Source organism: Cavia porcellus, unplaced genomic scaffold (genome assembly GCF_034190915.1).
Source record: "Cavia porcellus strain 051 isolate PalLab524CR breed Dunkin Hartley unplaced genomic scaffold, mCavPor4.1 scaffold_2, whole genome shotgun sequence".
Taxonomy (NCBI): domain Eukaryota; kingdom Metazoa; phylum Chordata; class Mammalia; order Rodentia; family Caviidae; genus Cavia; species Cavia porcellus.
The window spans coordinates 85,712,150-85,737,777 of NW_026947485.1; the positions used below are offsets into that span (position 1 = coordinate 85,712,150).

A 25,628-nucleotide genomic window follows, 5' to 3' on the forward strand; every position below is an offset into this window, starting at 1 on the left:
CATATTTTTTTTAAAGGAAATGAAGCAGAGAGCATTTTTGCAAGCATCCACTTCTTAAATTACGGTGGTGCGCAGAGCCTAAGTAAAAGTGGATTTCTTTTTTCTGCACATAATGGTAATGGAAATTCCAGCAGAATTTCTTCCAGCTTGAAGTTAACGAAGTATTTCTCCTGAATTCTCTGCATGGCAAATATAAGGCTAATCGTGTGTATTAATTCGGAAAGTTTTACCCACTTCAGTTGGTTGCTGCTGCTGTTTTTACATCGGTCTCTCTCTGTCTTCCTTCTCCACTGGCTCTCAGACCTGTGACAAAAGGAAGCGCCTGCTGAGGGACCAGACGGGTGGCGTCCTGGTGGTGGAGCTGTCCCTGCGGAGTAAGCCCCGCCTCGTTTCCGTGGTTGCCTGCACTGGGCTGTGTTCACAGGCACGGCCGGTTTGAGCATTTTCACTGAATTGCCAAACCAGGCGTGCCTGTGGCCACAACTCTCACCTGCGCCCGCCGAGTCTTCCGGTGAGAGGAGGCTTGTGTGCGTGGAGGAGCGGAGGTTTGTGGAGTTCCGTAACCTGCAAAGCTTTATTCGCAGCCCTGAGCCAAACGCCCCTAGGAATTAGGAAGTCCTGCACTTCACACCAAGCATGCAGTGAACCAAAGTAAGAGAAAATGAAATGTTCCAAGAAAATCAAGTACAAATCAACAAACCTTTATAAAGCATTCGGCCCTGCCTAGCCTGGGCTGGGCACTGGAGTTTGGGTCAAACAAGACCTACCCTCAAGGAACTTGCCATCTAGCAAGGGTAGAGATTACTGTAAAAAAAAAAAAAGTGTGTGTGTGGGGGGGGGGTGCTTCCAAAGTATAAGGCAAGAAGGGATTCAGCTCCAGGGTATGGAAGAGCCCTGTAGAAAACAAAGTGACCGGAAGGCTGATATAACCTGAGGGTAAGATCCATGAGGAAGCTGAGGCTTTAGCCTGGATACCAGGGAGTGTAGTTAAGACCAAGGCCCAAGGCCCAGGCTACCTGCTGATTTTGTGTGACCTACAAGTTAAATAAAAGAAAAAAATTTTTTCCATTTTTATCTAAAAAAAGTTTTTTGCAACACATGAAATTATATGAAATATGAATTTCGGGCCTTTGAAGTTTTATGAAAACTCACACTTCCTCATTGAGGTGGTACAGTATCGCCTACAGCTGTTCACACTATAATAAAAGTGTGGATGAGTGGTAATAGAGACTGTGGGCTCAAAAAAAGGGAAATATTTAGTCCCTGGTTCTTGGCTTGAAGTTTACCAATCCCTGTCTTTAGAGAGTCCAGGAGAAGACAGGTTCACTGACACCTTTGCAAACTTTGGTACAGTCCTAAGGCAACAGGGTGCCCGTGGTTTCATGTGGGAAGTTGGGGGCTGGTGGGACATAATTGGGTTTATGTTTCAGAAATGTAACTGTGAGATGTCGTCCATGATTGTCCCTTAGACTCTCTCTCTCTCTCTCTCTCCCTCCCTCATCACTCCAGGCAGGGGATTTCCAAGTCTCTATAGTTCCTCAGGTAAGGAAAAGAGATACATCGGGGAAACATCATGGGCATGGGCATGGGCATTGCTTTTGTAAAGCAGATACTCATTTCTAAAGACGGCCCCAGCAAAACTGTAAAAAAACAAAAATTATGCTTTACATCTCACCTGTGTGGGACAGAGATAAGGTGCTCTCCATGCAGCCCCTGGGCCCCAAAGGGAGGAGCTGGGAGTCAACCGGATGAAAAGAAGAGCCAGACCTCAGTCCCCTCAGCCTGGACCAGGCCATCATCAGGTGGCTACCTCAGACTCCTACATTTGGAGAGCATGAGTCTCAGTGACCTGGTTATTCAACAAATACTCCATCCCATGTTATGGTTCTGCTCTTTATTAACTAAGTAACCTTGAGCAGTGACCTTACCTCTTCTCTCTGATGCTGGGCTCACGATGGCCTGTATCATACGTGGTGCTACATGGCTTGTTCCAACACAGCTAAAGGCACCAAACACACAGCAAACATCCAGTGAGGGGCAACTATAGATATGAGTACCAGGCGCTGTTTTAGGCAATGTGGTTTCTGCAGGGAATAAGACAGACAAGGCATCTGGGCTTCCCAATATGGATGACGCACAGGGGCAGGACAGAAGGGGGGCCGTTAAGCAAGCAGACAGGGAAGCCTCCCAGAGCTAAGCCTGAAGCCTCACCAGGCTGCTTCGAAGGAAACGACTATGCCAGAAGTTGGAGTAAGACCGCCCCATTTATATGCAGACGTTGCTGGCACACTAAAGGGAAATCACATGCAACAACTTTTAAAGTCTAATTCTAGATATTCGTGTCTAAAGGAAGTCCTACTGCAAGAGTCCTCCAGGGAGGTGCACCATGTCTGATGACCCAAATTTGGCTGTCCACTTGCCAGAGGTCCCCAAACCAGATTTATTGGTTAGGTTCTTTGTGTGGATAGAAGTGGGCCACAGAATCCTCAGGGCATGATCCAAAATGACTTTGCATAAAATGCACAAAGTTTTATGACGAGCCGCTGAAGTCCCACGCGTTGACAGGTTGTGTTGAGTCTGGGGTTGGGTGGTCCTGGCCTCTTCCCCACTGTTTTCAGTGCTATGTCTCACCCTTCTGCTCCCCAGATGTTCTCTATCACCTCGTCCTGCTGCTGGGGCTGTGTACTGCACTGTAGGAGTTAAGCCGGGCAGCGCAGCTCCTGCCCCAAGGTCGTCCTCAGAGATGACAAACGTGTTCATTGTGCTGCCGAGAAGAACAAACAGAAGACCACACTGTCTGGGTAGCAGAGGTTAGCGCTTTGCCAGCTATGTGTTCCGGTGATTTTTGTGAATTCAGTGATCCTTATCCTTTGGTGTCCCCCTTCTTCTGGCTACTTCCTGAGGCCCTCGCTCCTGACAGCACCTCCCTAGTAGCTGGGGGAGGAGTCTTCTTTCTCAGATTCAAACCAGGGTGAGAGCAGACTCCTTTGGAAGCTATTCTAACCTTAAAAGACCCCCCCCCCCAGCAAGGTGCATAAGTACAGTCAGTGCTAAATACAGGGCACACAGGAAGAGCCAACTTTGCCCACCAAGGCTTTGTCTTGAGACTGTGATTCTACCTAAGGATCAGAGCTGAGCCCTGAGCAAGGGCTTTCAGTCTTTCATTGGTGTGGGAGTCAGAGGAGAACGGGATACTTTTGCTCAAAGCTGGATAAGACAAATGAATGGATTCTCAAGAGACCCTAGTACTAACCTAATTTGTTTTAACATTTCTTAACTATATATGCATAAAAGGGAGAGGTAAACCCTCTATTCTCTTAGTTGATATATACTTTTAAAAATCAAAAGACAATTACTAGTTACAGAGAAAGCTACAAAAGGAACAAAACTCACATTCATTTACTGTATCATGGCATTGCCTACAGGAAATGCTGCCTGTGACATAGATTGCTACCCAGGCAACCTGAGCCTCGTGACATGATCCTTCATGTGTCGGTGACACTTAAAAAACTCTCACAGTTTCCTACTCTGTGCTCCACTAAGAGATCTTCTTTGGACTGAGGGATCTGATCTCAGCCTTTACTTAAAATATTCAGTCCAATATCTATGTCGGTCTCATTAACTTATGCTCCTTACAGTGAACCAACAAAGAGCATCAGAAACATGCCAATATGGCCAATGATATCACTTGGTAGCATCTCCTTAAAACGGGCCACCTTGGCTATCCAGGTAACATCAGTAATTTATATTTGTTAACCAAATAAAAACTGAATGAACTAACCGTGGTGGGGAACTGGATACAGTGTGATGAGACTTTTATTCTGAGGCATGTAAAGACTCATGTGGGCTCATCACTTGAAATTAAATGTTAGTTTATCTCTCTGTATTTAATGTATGTGAGAAGTTTTGAAATATCCAGTTTGATAGTTCTTTCCAACTTGTGCTAGTGAACTCAGAGATTAAACCAGTTATCAAATCTCCAGAGACACGCGGTGTATGGACGTTACCACACACTACAGTAACATGGCTCGATGCACCTACCCTTGACCTACTGTAAGTTGCTACTCCACCTGTTTGAGGACTCTCAGTTCTGAAAACTCAGATTTTTTTTTTTGTAGTCAAGAAAGATGACATTTTAGTGGTTCTCATTTAAAACTCTTAAATAGCTTACTTATAGCCAAATTTGTAAGTCTTTAGTTATTAGACAAAAACAATGTCATGTTAGTTGTTTTTTTTATCATTATGTTTTATGATCATGGATCTCCACCTGGTACAATGGGATAAATAAAATGTTTTAAAATAAACAACCTGTCACTATAGTCTACAGCATTAATATATCACATTGAAAGCCAATTCTTCAACCCTTTCAGGCGCTTCTACAAGTCGTGTTCTTAGACTCACAAGCATACGGAAGACTTTGAGTTGTTTTGACCCCTGTTTCCACTCCAAATACTCTACATAAGAGTGTGACTATGATCTGGGGGGAGGTCTCTTGTCTACACGATGCTAATGTCTCTTGCCAGCAAATGGATGTGTTTTGGCTTAAGGCAGACTATGTTTGGTTGCCTTTTCTGTCTCATAACTTTTTATGGAGGGATTAAGAGAAAGCACCTTCAGAATAATCTCTTGTAAATCTTCTTAGAGCTAAAAATAAAGCAGACATTAAGGGGAGGAGGAAGAAACATATGCATACATTCTCCCTTAAGGGTCCTTGGTTGATGTAGATAAAACACTGCATATAGATTTTAGGAAACTAAGCTTACCAAAGTTCCTGGTCTCTATCTCTCATGCTCTGCCTCTCTGGCTCTGCAGTCCTACTCCCTGTGTTCACTGTTTGATGTACATACATATAAGTATATGCGTAAGAGTGTCTGTGTATACATATGTGTGTAAGTTTTGTATGTGCCTTTGTGTCATAATGTTCAATGAAGAAGACACGATTAACAAAATATTATATGAACAGAACTTTGTAAACATGCAGTTTAGGGCTGAAGAGAAAAAAACACACATCTTTAATGCAAATACAAAGAAGAGATGATAATAGACGGTTGACTATCCAACCTCATCCCTGTATCTGAATATTATTTTCAAACGTGCTTTTCATGTAACACTGCCAGATTGCTTGATTACTTCACTTTTGTTCATAGATCTGTTTGTCCCTGACACTGCATTGCTGCTGTACCCTTCCCTGACTAAACTGTGAGATAAAGATCAAAGAAAGTTTCATATCCTCTTGTGCCTCCAGTGTAGTAGCTGGCACAGAATAAATCCCTAATAAATGCCTCTTGATTTAATGAAATGTTCAGACACATGGATGGATGGATGCAGATGGGCCTGTCTTTACAAAAGCCCTCACAGCAGTAGACTTGTGTTCTTACATAGTTGACCAAAGTATTTGAGATCCAGAAGCCAGGATTCCAAAGAAAGAAGGTATGGAAAGTGAAAAGATAAACTCTAGGCCATCCATGCCATAGTAGGAGGAAGAAAGCTCCATGTACCCCTCATAAATGCCTCCTGCCTTCCTCCAGCTGTCAGTCCGCTGTGCCGAGGGCCTTTGGGGAGGAGCAGAACCTATCACAATAAAAACAGAATTGTATGAGAGAAACCAAGTTGTGGGCTGTAGAATTCACTGGAAGACAAACACTGCTGATGAGAATGTTAGAAGCTCAATAAAGATGGACTTATCTGGGAAAACACTTTACTTGGCCTACTCCCTAGAGAAAAGCAAGAATCCACTACATCTTTCCTTAAAATGTGGTATCGAAGTCCCTTGATAAACCAAAAAGTAGTTTATTTCCTAATACAGAACTCAAAAATATCCACAAAAGTCGGTCAGAGGTCCAGAAAGGAAAAAAAATCCTTAATGGTCACATTGGATCTCACTTGAAGAAGTGAGATCTTCATCGCGGGAGGTTCAACCACAAAGACCTCATTCCAACTGCCTCGCTGTATTCAGGAGCAACCGCAGGGAAGCTATTTGGCTGCAAGGTGTTGCAAGGGAAGAAGAAAGAAGTGTTGTCAATTCATCAGTGGGTGAGTAAATCTATTAAAAGAACTGTTGAATAAAACAACATGGAACCACGTTGGGGATATAATTCAGCGGCCCAAGCACCTACCTGGCAAACCTGAGGTTGGGGTTTGATCTCTGGTACCAAAAAAAGAAAAAAAACACACACACAATATGGAACGCTATTCTTTGTATAGAGGGGAAAATATCAGAGGAATGGATGGGCTCTTCTGTGTCCATTGGGAATTTTTTAAATCAAATGCTTCATAAAGGAATGAAAAATTCTTCTTAAAATTCAAGCCGTGATTGCATGAGTTTTTATTCAGTGTACAGGAAGGAAATTGGGCAGTGTCGGAGACCAGGACATTATCTGTTTGAAGTTGTTCACAGGAAGTCAGGGCCAGGGCCAGGGCCAGGCCTTCCAGCCACACAGCAGGCCTCTCTTCCTGCAGTGTCCTCTCCCTGCTGGGCCTGCTCACACCTTAGACCTTCTATCCTGGGCACTTTCTGAGGTGCCTTGCAATTTGGGTTCCTGGTCCCTTGCAAGCAGATTTGCTCATAAGGAAAATAAGTCCTCAGGTCAGGGAGCAGTGTCTTACACAGAAAACCAGGGCATTCTGTGGCTTCTCCTGCTGTCCCTCTGCCCAGGTGATGCGGGTTCACCATAAATTCACAAGTTAAATGACTGGAAATTTCCAGCAGCTAGGACAGACTCACCGAGCGGACTCCAGGAAAAGAGTTTACAGCACACACATCACACCCACTCACCCCTGGCCCTCACCACCATCTGAGGACAGGCTGCTGGAGGCAAACACTACAGAATAGCTAGGTGGACGCGGTGGCCAGCCGGATGGCATCCTCTAGTGAGAGACTGACTCAACCTCAGAATTGCACCTCTTCAGTAGGACCTTGGATGTATCCCCACGGGGAGAAGCCCGCAGGCTCCCCTGTGACATCATAAACCTCTGGAAAGAAAATGCTCACCTCCCAAGACTTCTGGAACTCCCACTTCTTCCTCAGGAAACTCAGGGAGTGGAATCATGAAGCCCAGTTTGCCTTTCAGCCAAAAAGTTGTTTGTTCTTCTTTGCCCTGTGGGAGGCAAAGGAGCCGCTGGTGAGTACACAGGGCTGAAGCTGCCCTGGAGGTCCGGCTGGTCAACTTTGTTGACCAGGAGAGCAGAGCTGCTCCCGTAAGGGGAAGGCCACCTTCCCAACGGGATCTCAGTGACTTTCTTGGGCTTTGCTGACAAATCTAGATGAGCAGTCAGCCATGCCCTGGGAAGAAGGACCAGTGGACACTAAAACCAGGGAGTTGCAAAAAAAAATTTTTAAATAATAATAAAATCTATTGAATTGTAGTATGAGCTGAGCAGCACTTCCCATATCTACTGACATCGAATCCTTACTTCCAGGATTATCATTATTTCCATTTTATGGACTACAAAACCAGGTTTCACAGTCAGACGTCTACAAAGGAGTGGGGCGGGCTAGGTCTACACTGCTGTCCTCTGCACAGTCTTCCCCCCTCCAGAGGTCAGGAGATGGGCTCCAGCGAGCTGAAGAAGCCCTGCTCTTAGGGGCTGGGGATTTAGCTCAGCGGCATTCGGCATTCACCTCTTCTTCCTCTCCTCACTCGGCAAAGCCCCCAGCACCACAGTGACCACCCACTGTGCCCATGTGCATACTCCAAGGCATCCCCGAGGGCCTCTGGAGAGGGGCAGGTGCTCCCTCCTGGAAACAACCACCCAAGGGAATGGCCAGAGCGCATCCTGGTGCTTCCCAGGGACACAGTGAGGCCAGGCTGAGGGAGGAGGCAGGAGAATCGGGGTGCAGAGAGGTGAGATACTCCAAGTATCCCAAGGCCAAGCCAGTGGACTTCTCTTCCTTCTGCTGGGCACTTTGCTCCCAGGTGAAGGGACACAGAAGAAGGGTGAGCACTCTAATCTCAGTGCTCTATGTGACAGACAAGAGTTCGAGTGGAAGCTATGGGACCACTGGTGGCAGTGACAAGCCACCATATAAGACCCCATAAGGAGTCTGTATAGGTGCTTCCTGTGGGCCAGTCCATGTGGGAGCCTCCGACGGGGCTGCGTAGACTTCTCGGAAGCAAAAAGCCCTGACAGCCAGAACTTACAGACACCTAACGGGTCTCCATGTACCACTGCACGGACATTCATCTATCCAGACACATTCTTCTCCATGTCCACAAGGCACACAAGGGAGGCAGGTGAGGCACAATGGCCTGGCCTTACCTTGACCAGAGTGGCGCCTCTCTTTTGCAGATGGTACCCTCCCATGGCCAACGGGGTGCCTGCAGTGCTTTGGATCCAAAAAGCTGCGTAAACCAACCAGTGCCTTGTTAACCCATTGTCATGGAGCTGTCAGTACAGGAGGACTTTTTTGGAAGGGTTAGCTATGTATTCCTTTTTTTTTCCTCTCCAAAACCTCTCACTAAGCATTGCTTAATGAGCTGGCAGTCCTCATGGACTGGGGTTCTCTGGGCTCCCCTATGCTTCCTGGTTGAGCTGGGACACATTACCGAAGATGTTCTTTGCAATAAGAAATACCACGAGAACCAGGTTCGGAGCCTACATAAGCAGCCACCTTTCAAATACGTTGTGAGAAATTTTTCTTATAAGTGAAAGTTTAAGTTTGAGACTTGGTTGATTAACTCAGAGAAAAAAGGAATTAGAGAGGGAATTATGCGTATGTTTTTATATCTTGTGGAAAAACTATAAATTCATGCAAGGTTAACCTAAACTCTTTCCAGTTTAATTCCTGAGCGGTTCTTTTCTGCCGTGTCAGCATGGATAAGTATGTGTCTCTCAATTATCAAGGCAATAAAATTACAAAGCAAAAGTCGTGATGCTCATTGGAATCACTGGTCATAGAGGTCCTTTTACAAAAGGACCCAAAAGGACCCCCAGACAGACCACACAGCAGGGTTGGGGACAGCAGTGCAGACCACTATCTGTGTTTGCGAATACGGCTTCACTGGAATATGCCCATGTTGTTTTTGAGCTACGATAGTAGAATTAAGTAACGGCAATAGGCACTGTGGCCTGTGAAGACAAAAGTGTCTGCTGTCTGTCTCTGTTCAGGGAAGTCCTCCCACTGCTCCTGAGGGTTTAAATTGCTCTGTGATGAGTGTGTCTGTGTGCAGTGAAAAGCCTTGGGGGCAGCCTGTGCGTTCCCAGGACCCCAGGGAGAGCAGAGCACAAAGCCTTGCCGTATACTGTGTCATCCGTGCTACCTGAAGTGAATGGAGATCTTATCTCCCAGGTGGAGAACAAGAGAAAAAGCAAATGAGTCTTCTAAAAATACCATCTGGTTAAAGATAAGGGCCGGGAGGGACAGCAAGGTTGAGCTCACAGAGGTCCGCTATTAATACCCACGCAAACTGCTGCTCTCCATTCTAGATGCCACGTTCACGGTGACGCCAAACAGACGGTATCTGGGCATGGTGATTCCCACCACGCCGGCCACCACAGGACCTGAAGACACAAGAACCAGGGGGCTCAGCCTGGCTCCAGGAAGTCCATCCAGTCAGCCAGGGCAAGTCAACAAGCATTTCTTAAATTCTTTCTTGGGGCAGAGTTAGCCTATCCATCTTCGTTTGTGCAAAGAGGTAACCCGCAGACCCACGGATGCCTGGCGGGAAGCAGCATGAGCAAGTAAAGACCATGTCTACCAGGAACTAGAGATGCACAAAACCTACAGTGGTACAAACACGAAAATAATTTATTCCGACTGGAGGTCAGGTTGTATTTCAGTGAGACTTGAAAGATCAATTTGAGTAAGACTCTGGCTACGTAAATTTCAGGGCCTGGTGCAAAATGCAAATATGAGACTCTGAGACTCTGTTCAGAAAATACGAGAAATTTCAAAACAGTGACAGAAAAGTATTAAACCAAGTAGGGGTGACTTCTCCACAGGTCATGAGTTTTGTCATGAATTTGACAAAAATAGAAAACATTAAAGGGCATTTGATACAGACATGGAGGAAAAGTAGTCCACTGCTGTCCTGATTTTTCGTTCTTCCATTTATTTTTGGTTCAACATCTGGGAACCACTGTGTGTCCTTATTCTTACCAAGCAGTCTACCCAACCGGAAGGTAGAGTCATAAAAAGATGATTCAATCTTTTGGTCGCCCTGACATTCTTACCACGAGGTGACTGTTCTAAAAGCCTTAGACCAGGCTCTCAAACCCACAACTACCTGTCACTAAACCTGGGCCACAAGGTCACCCACCATCAGCTCTGGCTACCCCTGTGGAGGCCAGTCCGGAGCTTAAGCTTCTCCTCAGGCATGTGCCCAATCTGGAAATGGATGGTGGCACTGAGGACGTGCAGGGACATGGTGGCAATCTGGTCAACATGCTGGGTCCCATTGAGGATGGGAAGTCAACTAGCCACCATGTAGGCATCTCCGATGGTCTCAACCAGAAAGTGAAGCAAGAAAAATTTGTATTCCATGAGGGCAGTGGCAGGTAGAGGGTGAGGATAGGGTCATAGGTCAAAGCTCCTTGCTTACCTCTGCCTTGAGGTAATTTGAGGGAATCTTGGAAGATTCCCACTTGCAGATGGCCACCCCAACCAAGTCCCAGAATTTCTTCAAGTCCATATTTCCATTCTGCTTCCTTCCCTGAGCCCTGCTCCTCACAGCCACAGTTTCACTTCCTAAAGCCAACCGTATTTCCCCAGCAAAGATCAGAACCAGGTAGGTAGCAGTGGAAGTCAAGTGGATCCATCAAGGGGTTGTGTCCTACCCAACCCGAGGTGTCTTCCATCCATGCCAGGGCTCTTAAGCACATTTATAGACACGCACACGTGATACACTGCACAAAACATTTGCATTTAGGTGAACAGAAACACGTGTGTCTCCTTTGTCATCTTCTCTCTCAATCCTTCTAATAATAAAATCAGTTTTCAGGTCCTTCGTTCACAGCAGAGAAACAAATGACCATTAGAAACTTAAAGTGTCAGCCCTTTCCAGATACACTGATACTCAGCAGAACCCAAGGTGGATCTTCAGGGGTCAGCCAGGTAGTCAGAACTCTCCCATCTATCCTGCTTACCCGCAAATTACAAAACAGCCCAACCTGCTTCTAGGCCACCTCTCCCCAGCATGATGGCACTCTTTCGAAACACTAACCAGTTCCAATGTTAGCACTGCTGAGAAAATAACTCAGGAAAATCCCAGGTGATGGTCTTCCAAGCAGGAGATGCTTGGTGCTGGTTTGGGCAGGGAGGAGATCTGCTCTTAAAAAGCATTTATGTGTCGTTTCTCCCACCTATGAACACAGGCATCAATTGTGGGGAACATCAGGGGATACACTGAGGACCTGTCACTCGATGTTATGGCCACATTGCCCCCCAAATCTCGCTGGTCTCAGGATGACCGGCAGACAGAGTCCTGGCTTCATGGTCAGGCAGGTGCAGCAGTAGCTGCCACCAGAAGTGTATGAGTACAGACATGTGGCACTTTCCCTGAGACCATGATTCAACCCCATTTGAATTGTCAGAAAACTCACAAAACAGTCATCAACACTAACACTGGAACAAAACCTGTTTTTCTAAATATTTTACTAGTACATATTTGCAGTATGTAATTTCGGAGATTTGGAGAGAAGGGGAAGGATTAGCTGACAGAAGGTCAATGTTTCTTTTAAAATGTGTTTACTAGCTGGACATGGTCATGCAGGCCTGTAATCCCAGCACTCTAGGAGGCTGAGACAGGAGGATCAAAATTTAAGCCCAATCTACACCATTTAGCAATTTAGCGAGATCCTGTTTCAAAAGTAAAAATAAAAATGGCTGGGGATGTACCTCAGGGTAAAGGCTCTAGGCTCAACCCCCAAGTGCTTCCCACCTCCCCCAAAAAAGCTATTTACAGTGAGATTTAAATGACAGAAGGGAAAAGAAGGCCGCCCCGCAGGGCACAGCCAGCAGGAGCAGGGCTCCCGGCAGAGCCAGGGTCTCACTTTGTACCCATCATAGGTCTCAAGGATGTGACTGAATAAACTGCACCGACATTGAGGAGTTTCACCACTGTTAGAGAAAAGATTGTCACGGACTCAAAATGTTCTGGTTCCACAGACTTCCCAGCAATGAGTTGTTCTCCAATGAAACTGAAACCAGAGAAATGATCACTTTGGGTTTTGTTTTTGTTTTTTTGAGAAAGATCATTTGTAATAGGATTTCATTTGTGTCATGCACCAACACCCGGGTGCCACCCCGCCAAGTTGTAATTGGTGGCTGCAAACTGACAGACAGCAGGTCACATAAATGCCTTTGGGAAAGAGGTTTCCTTGCTGAAGGCATCTCATTTTCGTCCATCAAGTATAGCGTTTGATTATAAAGTCATAGTCTGCAGCTGGGAATGTGAGTGCAAGCATTCTCCAACCCAGAAATCAGTATTTTTTCACTTCCTTCAAGCAACCTCACATTACTAACCAATTCAAAGGCCTGCCTCCATTTCTTTGGTCAAGACACAGTATGTACAGAAATTTTAATACCAAGAGCTTCTGCCAAGTGTTGAGCGAATGAACGAGTGGAAACAACCAAAACTGAAGCAATTTTAAAATGAGGTCAGGGAACCTAATGTACTGTGCTTTGCAAAGGTTTCACCACCGCGCTCCGCATTAGCCCGAGGCATGAAACTAGCGCGCCCTCTGGTGGCCCTCTTCTGTTGCTTCACCCACATCGTCCACACTGAAGACCCACTACTGTCTGCATTCCTGCCGGTTTGGGGGAGGTGGGTGTCAGAGAGGGGCCCTCTATCTCCCTTAAAAAGTGTGCCAATTACATGCCCCAAATTGCCTCACCTCTTTTAGGAGAACCTGACATTTTCTTAGAAAAAGAACAATGAAATAATCCCTCTACAGGCGGCTTCATGAAACTCTTGCTCCCTGAGTTACTTTGGATCCATCCCAAGATCCCCAGTGCCTGGGCTTCCTGGGCAGCATGGTGGGCAGAAGCTTCTCCACCTTTCTCTTCTCTGCCGTCAGCTGGCTGACCCTCTCTTCTACCACTTCCTCCAGGTGACTGGCGTACACTTCCAGCTTGCTCATCAGACTGTCTAGGATATTCACCTGGCTTTAAAAGAAACCAGACATTAATGCCTTCCTCCAGGAACAAGAGCTGCAGTAGAGCACAGCTTCCAGCTGCACAGAGAATGTAGGGGGTTAATGTGTATAAAGTGCATAGCACCAGGTCTGGCATGCAGAGAGCATCAGCGAATGGTAGCCTTCAGGGATGCTTCCCCACTCCCCAGCATGGTCCACACCAAATACAGAGGTCAGGTGGATCCTTCATTTTAGATTGCTCCACATAAGGGTCCGTGTTGGGAGCCACTGAAACTGGAAATTGAACACACCTGCAGGGCTGTGGCATGGCCAGGGCGTGGCTGACCTGAGAACAGAGATCCTCAAAAAGCAGGTAAGGTCACAGCTGGGGACACCTGGCCCCAACTCCAGCTAACTAAATAAAGAATGTAGCTGCAGGCATTTCACTGCTGTAGTGAAATGCAACATGGAGATCTTCTCCTAAGATACTTCTCATAAATTAACAGAACACTGTTCTCCTAAATTAAACATAACCTGCCACTTGGAAAAATCCTTGAACCACTCACTCCCAAGGTCTGTTCAGTTTCCTGCATTTTCTACTCTAGCCCCTTTCCTGTTTGAAACATAAATAAATACGGGCCACCCAGAGACATTCTTTGTCTTGACCCCCAGAGTCTCAAACTCTCCAGAGGGTTTTGATCCTCCTGGAGCTGTAAAATCATACCACTTGTCTCATTTAAGCCTTCACCATACACCCATTTGGGAGACTGGGGATGTAGGCTAGGTCCCTGATAGGCCAGTGCCTGAGGATCGCGTGGGAATTGGTCAGAGATGCATATTTTCAGGTCCCACTCCAGACCTGGCTCTCTGAAAATGTGGACGTGGGTCCAGAATTCTGTTCTCTATTGGTACACGCCCCACCTGCATCCCACGAATCCATCACCACAAAAAAAGAACAATTACACCAAAGATACATACAATCCTCCTACTGAGCCTACACCACGAGTATTATCTTTTTAGGAGGCAACATAGACATTAATTTCCCCAGGTCCCTGTGCGGCTGGGAATGATGGAACTGGACTGAGAATCATCTTTTCTGATTCTCAACCCAACTCTTAGCTACCCATTTGCTGAAGAAAGAGGTCGACGAAGGACAGAGAATGAGAAGAACCGGAGTACTTCATTTTAGCTACACATTTCCACATGGGAATATTGATTGGTGATCACCAGATAAGTAACAGTGAATCTGTTTTCAGCACTTCGCTCCATGCACTGTGCCCTGTAACTATTGTCACACTTAGTCTCTGCTGAGACAGTTTAATAGTCTCATTCTCAGTTCCACAATGAGCAATTTTCAGGATTTTAAATGGTTCCCAAGAAGTCAGGACCAGAGCTGGGTGTAAATCCAGGATGGATACCCTTCAAAGCCAGTCACTTGTAAGTCACTGTGCCCTGGGTGACTCTGGAGGAGGGGAAAGGAGAGAACAAAGGAAGGATTGGGTCAAAGCACATTACCCCAGGATACCATTTCACAAGCACAGCCAGGTCACAGTGCAGTTCACAGCCAGTAGGGAAGGCAGAGAGAAGTGGCACAGGGGTCTGACCTCTGGATGCCCAGGGTAGTGCAGCAACGTTTGAATTTGCGAGGATGTTCTCAACAAACCATTGCACCTGGGTGCCAGTTCAAGCACTGCTGTCAGGCTGAGTCTCCAGGTTCCCGTTTAACCCAGAACCCTGAGGCCAGTATTGCACTGGAAATATGGGCTAATCCACACATAAGGCTGTAAGGAAATACCCAGGAGAGTGTTAGGCCACCCACTCCCCACCCCAGAATCAGGAGACTGTGTGTGGTCCACTATCCTCATGGCTTGTTTTTGACATGGTAAAGTGGAATCACATTTTGAAATGCAAACCCAGTGTGTTGCTTACTTTTCTCTCACTGCTGGGACAAAATTCCTGAGTTAAAGGAAGTTAAAGGAAGAAAGGTTTATTTAGCTCACAGTTTGTGTAGATTCAGTCCACAACCTGCTGGACCCAAGGCAGGGGGCTCATGGCAGAGGGCAACAGTTCATGGCAGCCAGAATACAGCAAAAGCAACAAGAGCAAAAGGCTATCCCTTATATTTGTATGTAGGCCACCCCACCTCAGATAATAATCCCAGCACTGGAATGTGAATTGTCCACAAACTCTAGAAGCCTGTCCCCATGACTGCATGAGGCTTTGGGGGAGACATCCAGACACAAACCAAAACACCACTCAGCCTGACCCAGAGCAGGGCTGCCTCTGGAGTATCTCAGTCAGATTCCAACAGATTGAGGGCCAATTTGCTTGTTTGTTTGAAAATCCCTCAGGAGCTCAGAATCTCTCTAGCACCCAATATAAAGGGGATGCAGGTCAAATAGACATAGAAGTTTGTTTTGTTTGATACTGGGAGTCAAACCCAAATGCACTTTACCGCTAAGCTACCTCCAGAGTCCTTATTTATTTATTTATTTATTTATTTTTGAGATAGAGTCTCACTAAGTTGCCCAGGCTGACCTAAAACAGGTGCCTCCACCTCCCCTTGATGCTGGGATTACAGGCATGTGGCACTCTGCCTGAGAAGACTTGTTTTCATGGCTGGTAGGTGATAGCCAAAGGCCTGGTCTTCCTGGAAAAGGACCCTGTAGTAGAAAAAAACTTTAACAAATGCTCATGACAGTTTTAATGCAGTAACAGTGGTAGTGCAGAGTTGTTCTTGGATTCCAAATCAGAGATGTTTCTATTTGTCTACCTCACCTGCCAACAAGATGCCAGCTTTCCACCGTGGCCTAGAAAATTAACTCACACTGGGCCGTAAAATTCAGCTTCTTAGAAACAAAAGTCAGTAAGATCTCTGAGGAAGAAAAACTCTTTGATGCCAACCAGGCCAACCTCACTCATTATGCCTACATTAAAGTCAAGATGCAAACAAGGGATGTAGCCTGGCAAGGTCACTCAACGAGTCAGTGACCCAAGTCTCCAGGAGGGTGGAGCCCACGTCTCTCCCTGGTACCCTTCACAGCACTCCAGCAGACTCCTCCACAGGGCTCTGTTGACCGGTGCAGGACTGTTCACTGATGTGGAGGACCAGCCTTGGCCCTGTGGAGCGTGTGTCAGGCTGAGGGACTTCTTCATTCACATCCACCCCAGGCTTTGGCTTGGGCCCTTCTAATGGTAGAAGTGTGTGCTTGGAGCAGCTAGCTGGATGTTAGCTCAGGTGGAGAAGAGCAGCCTCAGGTTGCTCCATACAGTGTGGCCCACTGCTCAGCTAATCTCTTTCACTCCACTTCTGCCCTCCATTTCTTATCACTGGCCATGTGCCTATCCTGAGCCATCTCCCTACTGTGCCTCTGCCCATGCACATGCATGTACACTCTCATGGCAGCAAGAAGAAATGGCCCTCTCTCCACCTCCCACTGAATTGTCCCTAAACTACTACTCATGGGTCATCTAGATGTGGATTTACTGGTCCCCACTGCAAAACACAAAACAGTTCTCTGGTTTTACTTATAGTCATTGAATATAAGACTCACCAATACTTAAGTTTGAATCCTATTTCCACTACTTAGTATTTATGAGACTTAGAGTAAATTACATAAACTTTCTGTAATTCTTTTCCCCATCTGTGAAATGGGAGTAACAGTAGATTTATCTTACAGCTTCTTGTGAGAATTAAATAAGTTAATAAAACAAAGTACTAGAAATTTTGTGTCCCAAAATAGGATATAGGCAGATACAGATAGATAGATATAGATAGGTATCCCCATATTTGCCTACAAATGAAAACCTAGTTCGAAAACAATCAGCCTTGCAAACTACAGAGGTTGAAAATGCTATATCTAGTCTTTAAGTGTATTGTATACTCACATTATATCATATGCCAATGAGATTTTGAATCCAATCCATTTCATGATCTGAGTTTCTCAAAACATCCTAGAGAACATAATTCAAAATGTCACTAGTGATTCAAACCAAAGCACAGTGAGCATCATACAGTTAACGAGTTGACTCTAGTATCTCTGATACTGTTGACCAGAGCTAGTATAATGTGAAAGAGAACACATTAAACTGAACTCAATTGGAATCTTTCCATGACATATCCCAGCCTAACTCAGTATTGAAAAGCATGTCTATAGCCATTCAGATCACACTGTATCTCATCTGCCCCGGAAGCTAAGGAGGGTCAGGCCGGTTAGTACTTGGGTGGAAGAAGGTACACAGTCAAGTTCTACAAACACTTTTTTGTGCCTGATACAGACTGATAATCACATACGGGGGGAAGGATGGGCCCAAGGACACAATTTGTGAACAGCCATGACATCTTAGAAGAAGAAACCAAGCCCCCAGAGCTTCCATTCAGACAGAGCAAAGGGAATTAGATTCTTGGCAACTCCACTGCTGATTTGATTCCCAGCAGAAAGCTCAACAAGATAATTCAGGTCTTGCAATTGGACTCAAGGGAGCTGTCTTTGGATGAGCAGGAGAAAGCACTGATAAGGTTCTTTTAGCTACCACTCATCAAACCTGAGTTAAGTTTGCCTAGTTTGCTTACCTTAAGGCTTGCTTTTTTGCAGTATTGGGTGACAACACAGATGTTAGGTGGTTCTGTGCAAATACCAAAGAAGGAAACAATATTTTCATGCTTTAATTCACACGTCTGTAAAAGAACAATACTAAGAGCACAGGTAGAGTGTCTCTTTGACCCAAAGGCTGTGCTACGGGTGTACCTACTTTTGGTTAGTTTTTTGAAAGACTGTAAGATGAGAACTATTACTGTTCCTGTCTTATAGATGAGGGAACTAACACCTCCAGATGACAGAACTTATTGATGATCATTTAACCTAAAAGTGGCCAAGTTGGAAGGCACTTGGACAGTCTGCCTCCAACAAATAAACCAGAAGAATGAACAAAGTCTAACCTTAGCTATGAGCTAAATTAAAGCACATCACAGTAACAGTATGCAGCCATGGGTACGGTTCTCAGTGCCAGCGTATGGATCACAGCAGGTCACAAATACTGAACAAGAAGTCCCACTCATTCCAGAGCACAAGCTCAAGGGTCATAAGCAGCCGTCACAGAGAGAGGGAGCAGGAACCCAGAATTAAGGCCAGAAGGAAGAGAGGAAAAAGCAGAGGTAGGAGTGATCAGGGCTCTAGATATTTATAGGTTGGATCAAGGGTCTGAGGCCCCAAAACTGGGCTGTTGGGGGCAAAGGTATTGGGCAGTTATGGAAGAAACCTCCTACCACTATGCACCCAGGGACTAGTGGAAAGGGATCTCATTAGCCGGACTTCCTGCAGCACAGTGGGCTTCCTCATCCAGGCGTCTGCGTGGTCACCAACATAGCAGATGGCTATGTGGTTCCCCTGGAATCAGACGCAGTGGAACATTCTTAACCGTAGATGATCCAGAAACAACTCGGTTCAGAGAGGGCGGGGAAGATGAGCAGGAGACTGGCTACAAGAAGTCCATCCTCCAGCGAGTGGAGGAGAGGTCATCTGACTCCTCACTATCAGCTAAGCCCCATGCACTATGTCCAGTCACTGAGCAAGGTACTCAGCAGAAAGTCCTCATTTCACTGGCATCAAAGCCCTGTGAGGTGGGTTTCATTAACCCATTTCCAGATGGGGTCACTGAGGTTGGGTAACGTGTCTGGGGTTGCAATATGTGGGCAACACAGCCAAAACGTGAGGGTCTAACACTAAGGCCATATGCTTTCTATCATGCAGTATTTGTCCCAGTATTCAGAGGAAACAGTTATTCAGGCCATACACATAAGTTTGAAATCAAATGCCTGGTTCCAAGCCTTGTGGCATCACTGAACTTAATTTCTCCCAGCCTCCATTTCCCAATCTCCAAAATGGAGCTTAAAATTACATCAATCTCTTAAGGCTATTTGATCTGGCCACGGATCAATCCATGGAGTGTACCTGGAGGGGGAACGGGGATTAAATAAAAACATGGGGGAGACAGAGAGAGAGACCGAGGCAAGTTGAGAGAGTCCAATCAAGCCCCATTTATTCTGGAAGTGATTACATCTTTTATAGGCCAAGGGCGGGCTGGTGGGACAGGAAGAAGCTATGGGAATGAATACAACAGGGTCATCGTCACATCCGGGTATGTACTGTAAGCAGGAGAGGATTATGGTTAATGTAGGCAGACGCATTGTGCCCATAGGAGAGAGAGAGAGAGGCAGGGAGGCAGCAATGGGGCTGTCGCATGGCTCCCTACATCTCCTCCCTTTCTATATTATTTAATCAGGAGTATGGCAGGCCCTGTGAGGACAGCATCTGTCTTAGGTCAAGGACCTCATTATATGAACCCAACCAGGCCTTACCCGTCATGGGCTTGCAGGACAGCAGTTGGTCCTGTGCCTGTCTTAGGTGGCCAATGGAGTTAACATGCATGTCCTAGTTGCCCGTCTCTGACTGCCTGTCCATTGCCCCAGGGCAGTTAGGCCGCATCATCATCTGGGCCATTTGTGGGAATTCCTTCCCGGTAGGTTTGTTGATCTGCCATCTCCAGCTGATGATAGTGTACCTGAATGGGCTTTGCCATAAACGCGTCTATCCGGTTATTAATGAGCATCATAATACGCCAAAAAATACAAGGACTCACAGAAAGGAGAAGCAATAGGACAGCTAGAGGACCCAAAAGGGGCACTAGGTAAAGGAAAAGCTCCCCCCACACACACACATCGAGGAGAAGGGGTTGGCAGCCATTTGTTGTTGTCGCTGTTGAAGTCGTTCTTCTATTTCTTGGAGCTTGCCTCGCATAACACCGGACGCAGTCTATTTGGCTGGTTTATGTTCCTCCAGACTGAGAAGAGCCTCCTCCACAGTCACAGGGAGTTGTGTGCATGGCTGTCAGCAGTTGTAGTCTGTTTGTCAGGGGTCTAAATCCACCATGGGTGTGGTACAGCTCAAGGAGAAGGCTGAGTAGGTAGCATAGGGCTCCGGGGAGTTGTGTCACCTGTAAGAGAACATGAGGGATTGTGCCTCAGAAAATGACATTGTTCTTGGGCGTTGCATGGGGTCTTTGAAGAAATGTCTACTTGTTTTACAAGGTGCTCAGGTAGCCATCTAGCCTCTCTGTCTTGTTGAGAGTGAACACATACTGAGCCGCGTCCACAGATAAGGACTGGGTCGGGGCCATTCCACATATTGGTTAGTGGGTCTCTCCAGAAAACAGACACAAACCGTGTTTGAGTTTGAGTATGCCAAAATCGAGATGCCGCGGAGCAGCCTGAAGCATCCAGGGTCAGAAATTTTAAAATAAAAAGAGCATGTGAAAGGACATTTCTAGGGGACCCCTGGGTTGGGTGCCATGTCTCCTTTTTTATTTTATCTATGGTAAATTTAAGGGAACGAAGCGCACGTTCAACAATGCCTTGTCCCTGAGGATTATAAGGTATACCTGTGGTGTGGAGGATATTAAGGCACTTGCAAAATTGGGCGAAGGAAGTACTGGTATAGCCAGGGCCATTATCGGTCTTGAGCTGTTGAGGACATCTCAGAACTCAGAAGGCTGACAGCATATGGGCTATAATGTGTCTGGCGGCTTCTCCAGTCTGGAGAGTGGCGAAAATGAAGCCACTGTATGTATCAACAATTAGATGTATATATTTTAGGTTGCCAAACTCATTGAAATGAGTAATGTCCATTTGCCACAAGGCGTTAGGAATTAAACCTTTAGGATTGACTCCCAGGTGTTGAACAGGCAAGTGAATAGCACAAAAAGGGCAGTTTTTTACTATCTGTCTGGCTTTCTTATAGTGATCTTAATACAGAATTACAGAAAAACAAATGGTAAGAAATCACCAGTTGATAAGTCACACACCGTCATCCCAGAAACAGCCGCTCAGGTCACAAAACCAAAACATGCAAAGTGACATTCAAACAGTGAGACTGCCAACAGCTCCGCTCAACGATCCAACAAAAACCCAGTAACACGCCTATCAGTCCCACACACCTGTCCTCTATCTCAGAGAGGGCAAGACCAAACATATCAAAACAGTTTTTTTAAAAAAGAGATTTAAAGAAATACAGATTTCAAAGCAAGTCCACTGGAGATCCCCAATGTCCATCTAATTGTCTCCAGCCTTCTCCAAATAGCCATCTCCATCTTTACGCACATTAAATACACACTGCACACTACAGAACCAATTAATCATTACAGGATGATGAAGGCTCCCCAGGTCTTTAAGATCTGACTTTGGGGAAGACAATAATAACTATCATAGTGTCTCTCATTTTTTTTCTCAGCAGCTGTCCCCATCCTTACATATGCTGAAATTAAACTTCAGACCAATATCACTCTGATCAGTTAAATGAGTCAAAGTAATTGACATTGGAATCTGTATCTCTGGAGTCTTTTTGTAAAATGACCAGTCTCTCTACAGGTAAAAGAGTTTTGTTTATGCTTTTAAGATAACAACTGTCCAACTGCAAACCCCTGCAAGGCAGCAGCCCCAGCAAGGCCCGCTGACAAGCAGCTCCAATGGCACAGCAAAGGTGTATACATCCTGTTAGGCCTGTTCTATTTTTATGAAGTCTGATAGCGGCCTGGCAGATAGTGCCGGCGCCTTTAAAAGCCAGCTGTTCAACAAAATCAGTGCCTGCATCAGCACGGCTAAAGACTCTGCTAACAGCAGCAATCAAACAATCAACAAACTCTGAAAAGGGTTTATCTGGGCCTTGCTTAATGCTAGTGAGAGAGGAGCTTATATTATCTTTTGTAGGCAGCTTTCTCCATGCTCGAGTAGCTTCTGTTTGAATTTGAGCAAAAAATGTTGGATTAAACTCATTTTGAGCCTTTCTGCATGCATAGGTGTCTTCCGCTATTAACATATTAAGGTCCCACCCATTGCCGGCTTGTGTATTGCTCCTGGCAGTCTCTTTGCAATTTTTTGTATATTTTGATTTTTACAAAAGATTATCCCCACCCAATAAAGTCACTCGGGCCAATTTTTGCCAATCTGTAGGTGTGAGCCAGACGTCAGCCAGAGAATTTAAAACAGCAAGGGTGAAAGCTGCTGTAGGGCCATATTGGGCAACTGCTGTCTTTAATTCTTTTAAAGCTGCCACTGTGAATGGCATATGGGTCCTCATGACTTGTGGAGCTAGCGGCGTGATGCTCATGCTGTCTTGCGGCTGTGCGGCGCCATCTTGGGGAGGTACGTTTGTTTCCGTCACCGGAAATGCAATTTTCGGGGAGGAACCCATGCTGATGTGGCAGAAGTGAGGCAAGCACCATTTTAGAGTGCCACGAGGCTTGCCGGAGGCAGGCGCCATCGTAGGGGCGCTATAAGGCTGTGTAGCTTGGAGGGCCTTGTGCGACTGTCTCCTCAATCTGAGGATCTGCATGCCACTGGGCAAGCAGCTCAGAGCTTAAATTCCAATATGCAAAGGTGGTCACCGGAACCTTTTTCGGACCGAAAACCCTATAATAATCTTTTAAAGCATCTCTTACTCTTTTCCACCTCTTGGTATCTACAGAACCCTCTAGGGGGAACCAAGGGCAAACCTTATGAATAAATTGAAAATACTGCAGTAATTCTTTTGTTCTAAACCTTACCCCTCTTGTCTTTAATGCCTTTATAAGGCCTCCCATGAACAATTCGTGTTCGCTCAATGCTTGACCCAGGAAAGGGAATGGGGTCGCCATTCACTCACTGTGACTCGGGCAGGACGTTGGGTAGCCGTCCGTGCAGGCCTTGGTCTTTGATTTAATGTCCTTTTGCTTTTAGCTTTGATCCTTGATTTAGTTTGCTCACTTCTCAACGTGGTCTTTGGTTCAATTTGCTTTCACTTTCAGCCAGCTTTCTCAAAGGGCTCCCTCGTTGACTCCCCTGTGCCAGGAGCCCCCACTCTGGGCACCACTTGATCCGGCCTGCATATCAATCCATGGGGTGTACCTGGAGGGGAAACAGGGATTAAATAAAAACATGGGGGAGACAGAGAGAGAGACTGAGGCAAGTTGAGAGAGTCCGATCAAGTCCTGTTTATTCCGGAAGTGATTACATCTTTTATAGGCCAAGGGCAGGCTGGTGGGACAGGAAGAGGCTACGGGGATGAATATAACAGGGTCATCATCACATCCGGGTATGTGCCGTAAGCAGGAGAGGATTATGGTTAATATAGGCAGACGCATTGTGCCCATAGGAGAGAGAGAGAGGCAGAGAGGCAGCAATGGGGCTGTCGCACGGCTCCCTACAGCTATTATGAGTGTTAAATCACTTATAAAACATCACATTGGAAACAATGTTTGGTAACATTAAGTTTTCAGTAAATGTCATCTCTCATGGTTATTCGCTCTTAAATCTGCTTTAGGGTCCATTGTTCACCACAAAAAAATATACTAATGTGTTAAAAACCAAGTAGAAGAGATAGAACCTGGACCAGAGAGAAGGTAAGCCTCAGTAGGAGTTAAACATCAGCCGCACACCTGCCACTTTAACCGCAAAGGACTTGGGACTGCGCTGATATTTCCATGGAGAACAGATGGCTGTGATATTCAGCAAAGGATTCAGAAGAGGTAATGTTTATTTGAGTCCTGAGAGACAAGAAGGCTCTGCATGGGGTGAGCAAGGCAGAACAGAGAAGGCATGGGTGACACATACATGAAACACTCATGACCTCTCCAGCAAGACCAGTTGGATGAGCATAAGATTTAGGCCAGGGGAAAAAGGGTTTCTAAAAGTAAGCTGGGGCCAGGTAGTCAGAAGACTGAGTCACTTACCCAGGTGTCGAACACAAACATGCAGGCCCCAGAAACGGAGAATCAGTGGTGAAGGTTAACTGGACAGTGCAATGCTGTGATCACTGGCTTCCGCCTCTCGATGGCCAGGTGACCACAATAGACAGCTTTGCATGAAAATTGGTCACTAAGGATTTTGGCTATGTCCCAGGAGATTTTGTAGTTTGAAAACTTAAGTAAGAAGACATTTAGGAAAATACCGAGTTCCATAAGAAATGATTCGGCTCCAGATCCCGATTTAAAGCAATGTGTAATGTTTTCCTTGCTTGGAGCTTTCTGCCTTTATTTTCCAGGCTCTTCATTTAGAAATTAAAAATAAAAACAGGTTTCTTTTAATACTACTTTTCCTGAGGGGCTTGAATGTCTAAAGGATTTCAGAGCACTGGCAGCAGCCTTCCAGTCTGGGTTGCTGAAGGGAAGGGAAGGAGAGACAGGCAGGAACCGTGTCCCTGCTTCATGAGGCACCTGCCCTTGTTTACCCCACATTCCCACAGCCAAGCAATTAAAGGATCAGAGATGGAGCAGCCCATACTCCAGGGCTCTGTCTGTGAAGGCAGCCGCTAGCCACATGACACTGTTTGCATTTAAATTAATAAAAATTAAATAAGATATAAATTTTATTAATAAAATTTAAATCCCATCCCCAGGCTGGTGGCTGTCATACGAGGCTGGTGGCTACCCTGTTGGACACTGCAGATTTGGGATGCGTTCATCTTCACAGAATGTTCTATTACATGGGGCAGAGTCCCATCTAGAAGCTGACAGAGGAATCACCTGTGAGCTGGTTAGAAACATGGAATCTCGGCTCCAGCCTCCACTTACCCAAAGTCTACATTTCTACGACGTTTTTAACTTTTCTAACTGATACACAATATTTGTATATATTTCTCTACATTCTTAATAAGAGCCCCAGTGATTCATATGCACATTAAAGTGTGAGAGGCCCCAGAAATACATAAGACCTACAGCAGCCTGCTGGCCTCAGAAATACCTGATAAATCCCTATTGGGGCAGAAAGGAGCTCTTCTCCCTGCTGGCTGTTAACGAAGTAGTAGAAGTCCCCAGAACTCATCCCACTGGACACACTGCTGTGGTCACCCCCAGACATGAGAGTGCCTCTCTGTGATTGTAAACGAGACAGGATTCCATTGTCCTCAGTAGCATGGCCAGGTGCGCAGGGACTGAGTGCTTTATGAATAAAGAGCTGAGCTCCAAATTTTATTTTTTTTTTAAGTACATGTTTGCAGTACCCAATGATCACATCCCTCGTGGGGAGTTGGTACATGTACAAAGACACCTTAATTCTTCATTCACCCACCTCCTCTCCCTCCCTCATTTCATCTTTTAATCCCCTTCCCCGCTGACAAAGATCCACTTCCTATTACAGGTAATTTATTTTGTCCTTTTCTTGTACCTTGGATTTCCTACAGAGGAGAAACCATGTAATATTTAAACTGTGTGATTTATTTCACTTAACATTATGGTCTCAAGGTTCATTCATTTTGCTACAAATTTTATCCTGCTTTATAGCAGAGTAGTACCCCGTTGTGTATAAACACCACGTTTGCTTTATCCATGCATCTGTTTCTGGCCCAAAGCGTGAGTGCTTACCTGCTGCCTACATCACCCTTGGCAGGATAGGGAAGGGGAAGGGCCTGAGGTCAGTCTATCCAGATTCAAGTTCCAGCTGTGGCACTGAACCAGATGTGGGTTCAGAATCATTTTCCTAAATGATCTCTCATTAGCTCTACAGTGAATATCTCCAGCATCTCCCC

General features: G+C 45.8%; 2 protein-coding genes across 2 annotated transcripts in view; one reads left to right on the forward strand and one right to left on the reverse strand.

Moving 5' to 3' along the window:
• Tectb (tectorin beta) overlaps nt 1–4,299 on the forward strand; it is a 33,210-nt gene extending 28,911 nt beyond the window's left edge. Inside the window, exons 9-11 of the mRNA XM_023567356.2 lie at nt 302–374; nt 1,510–1,542; nt 2,647–4,299. Of these exons, the coding sequence (XP_023423124.2) occupies nt 302–374; nt 1,510–1,542; nt 2,647–2,696 (156 nt within the window). The 3' untranslated portion in view covers nt 2,697–4,299. The remainder of the gene's footprint in view (nt 1–301; nt 375–1,509; nt 1,543–2,646) is intronic.
• A 2,533-nt stretch (nt 4,300–6,832) lies between these two features.
• Nucleotides 6,833–25,628, reverse strand: part of LOC100716565 (guanylate cyclase 2G-like) — a 30,910-nt gene continuing 12,114 nt past the window's right edge. Inside the window, 14 exon segments of the mRNA XM_063236051.1 lie at nt 6,833–6,867; nt 6,992–7,097; nt 8,260–8,342; nt 9,403–9,501; nt 10,276–10,451; nt 11,993–12,041; nt 12,044–12,138; nt 12,956–13,105; nt 16,963–16,992; nt 16,994–17,028; nt 17,648–17,752; nt 18,351–18,461; nt 24,845–25,034; nt 25,465–25,481. Of these exon segments, the coding sequence (XP_063092121.1) occupies nt 6,833–6,867; nt 6,992–7,097; nt 8,260–8,342; nt 9,403–9,501; nt 10,276–10,451; nt 11,993–12,041; nt 12,044–12,138; nt 12,956–13,105; nt 16,963–16,992; nt 16,994–17,028; nt 17,648–17,752; nt 18,351–18,461; nt 24,845–25,034; nt 25,465–25,481 (1,281 nt within the window).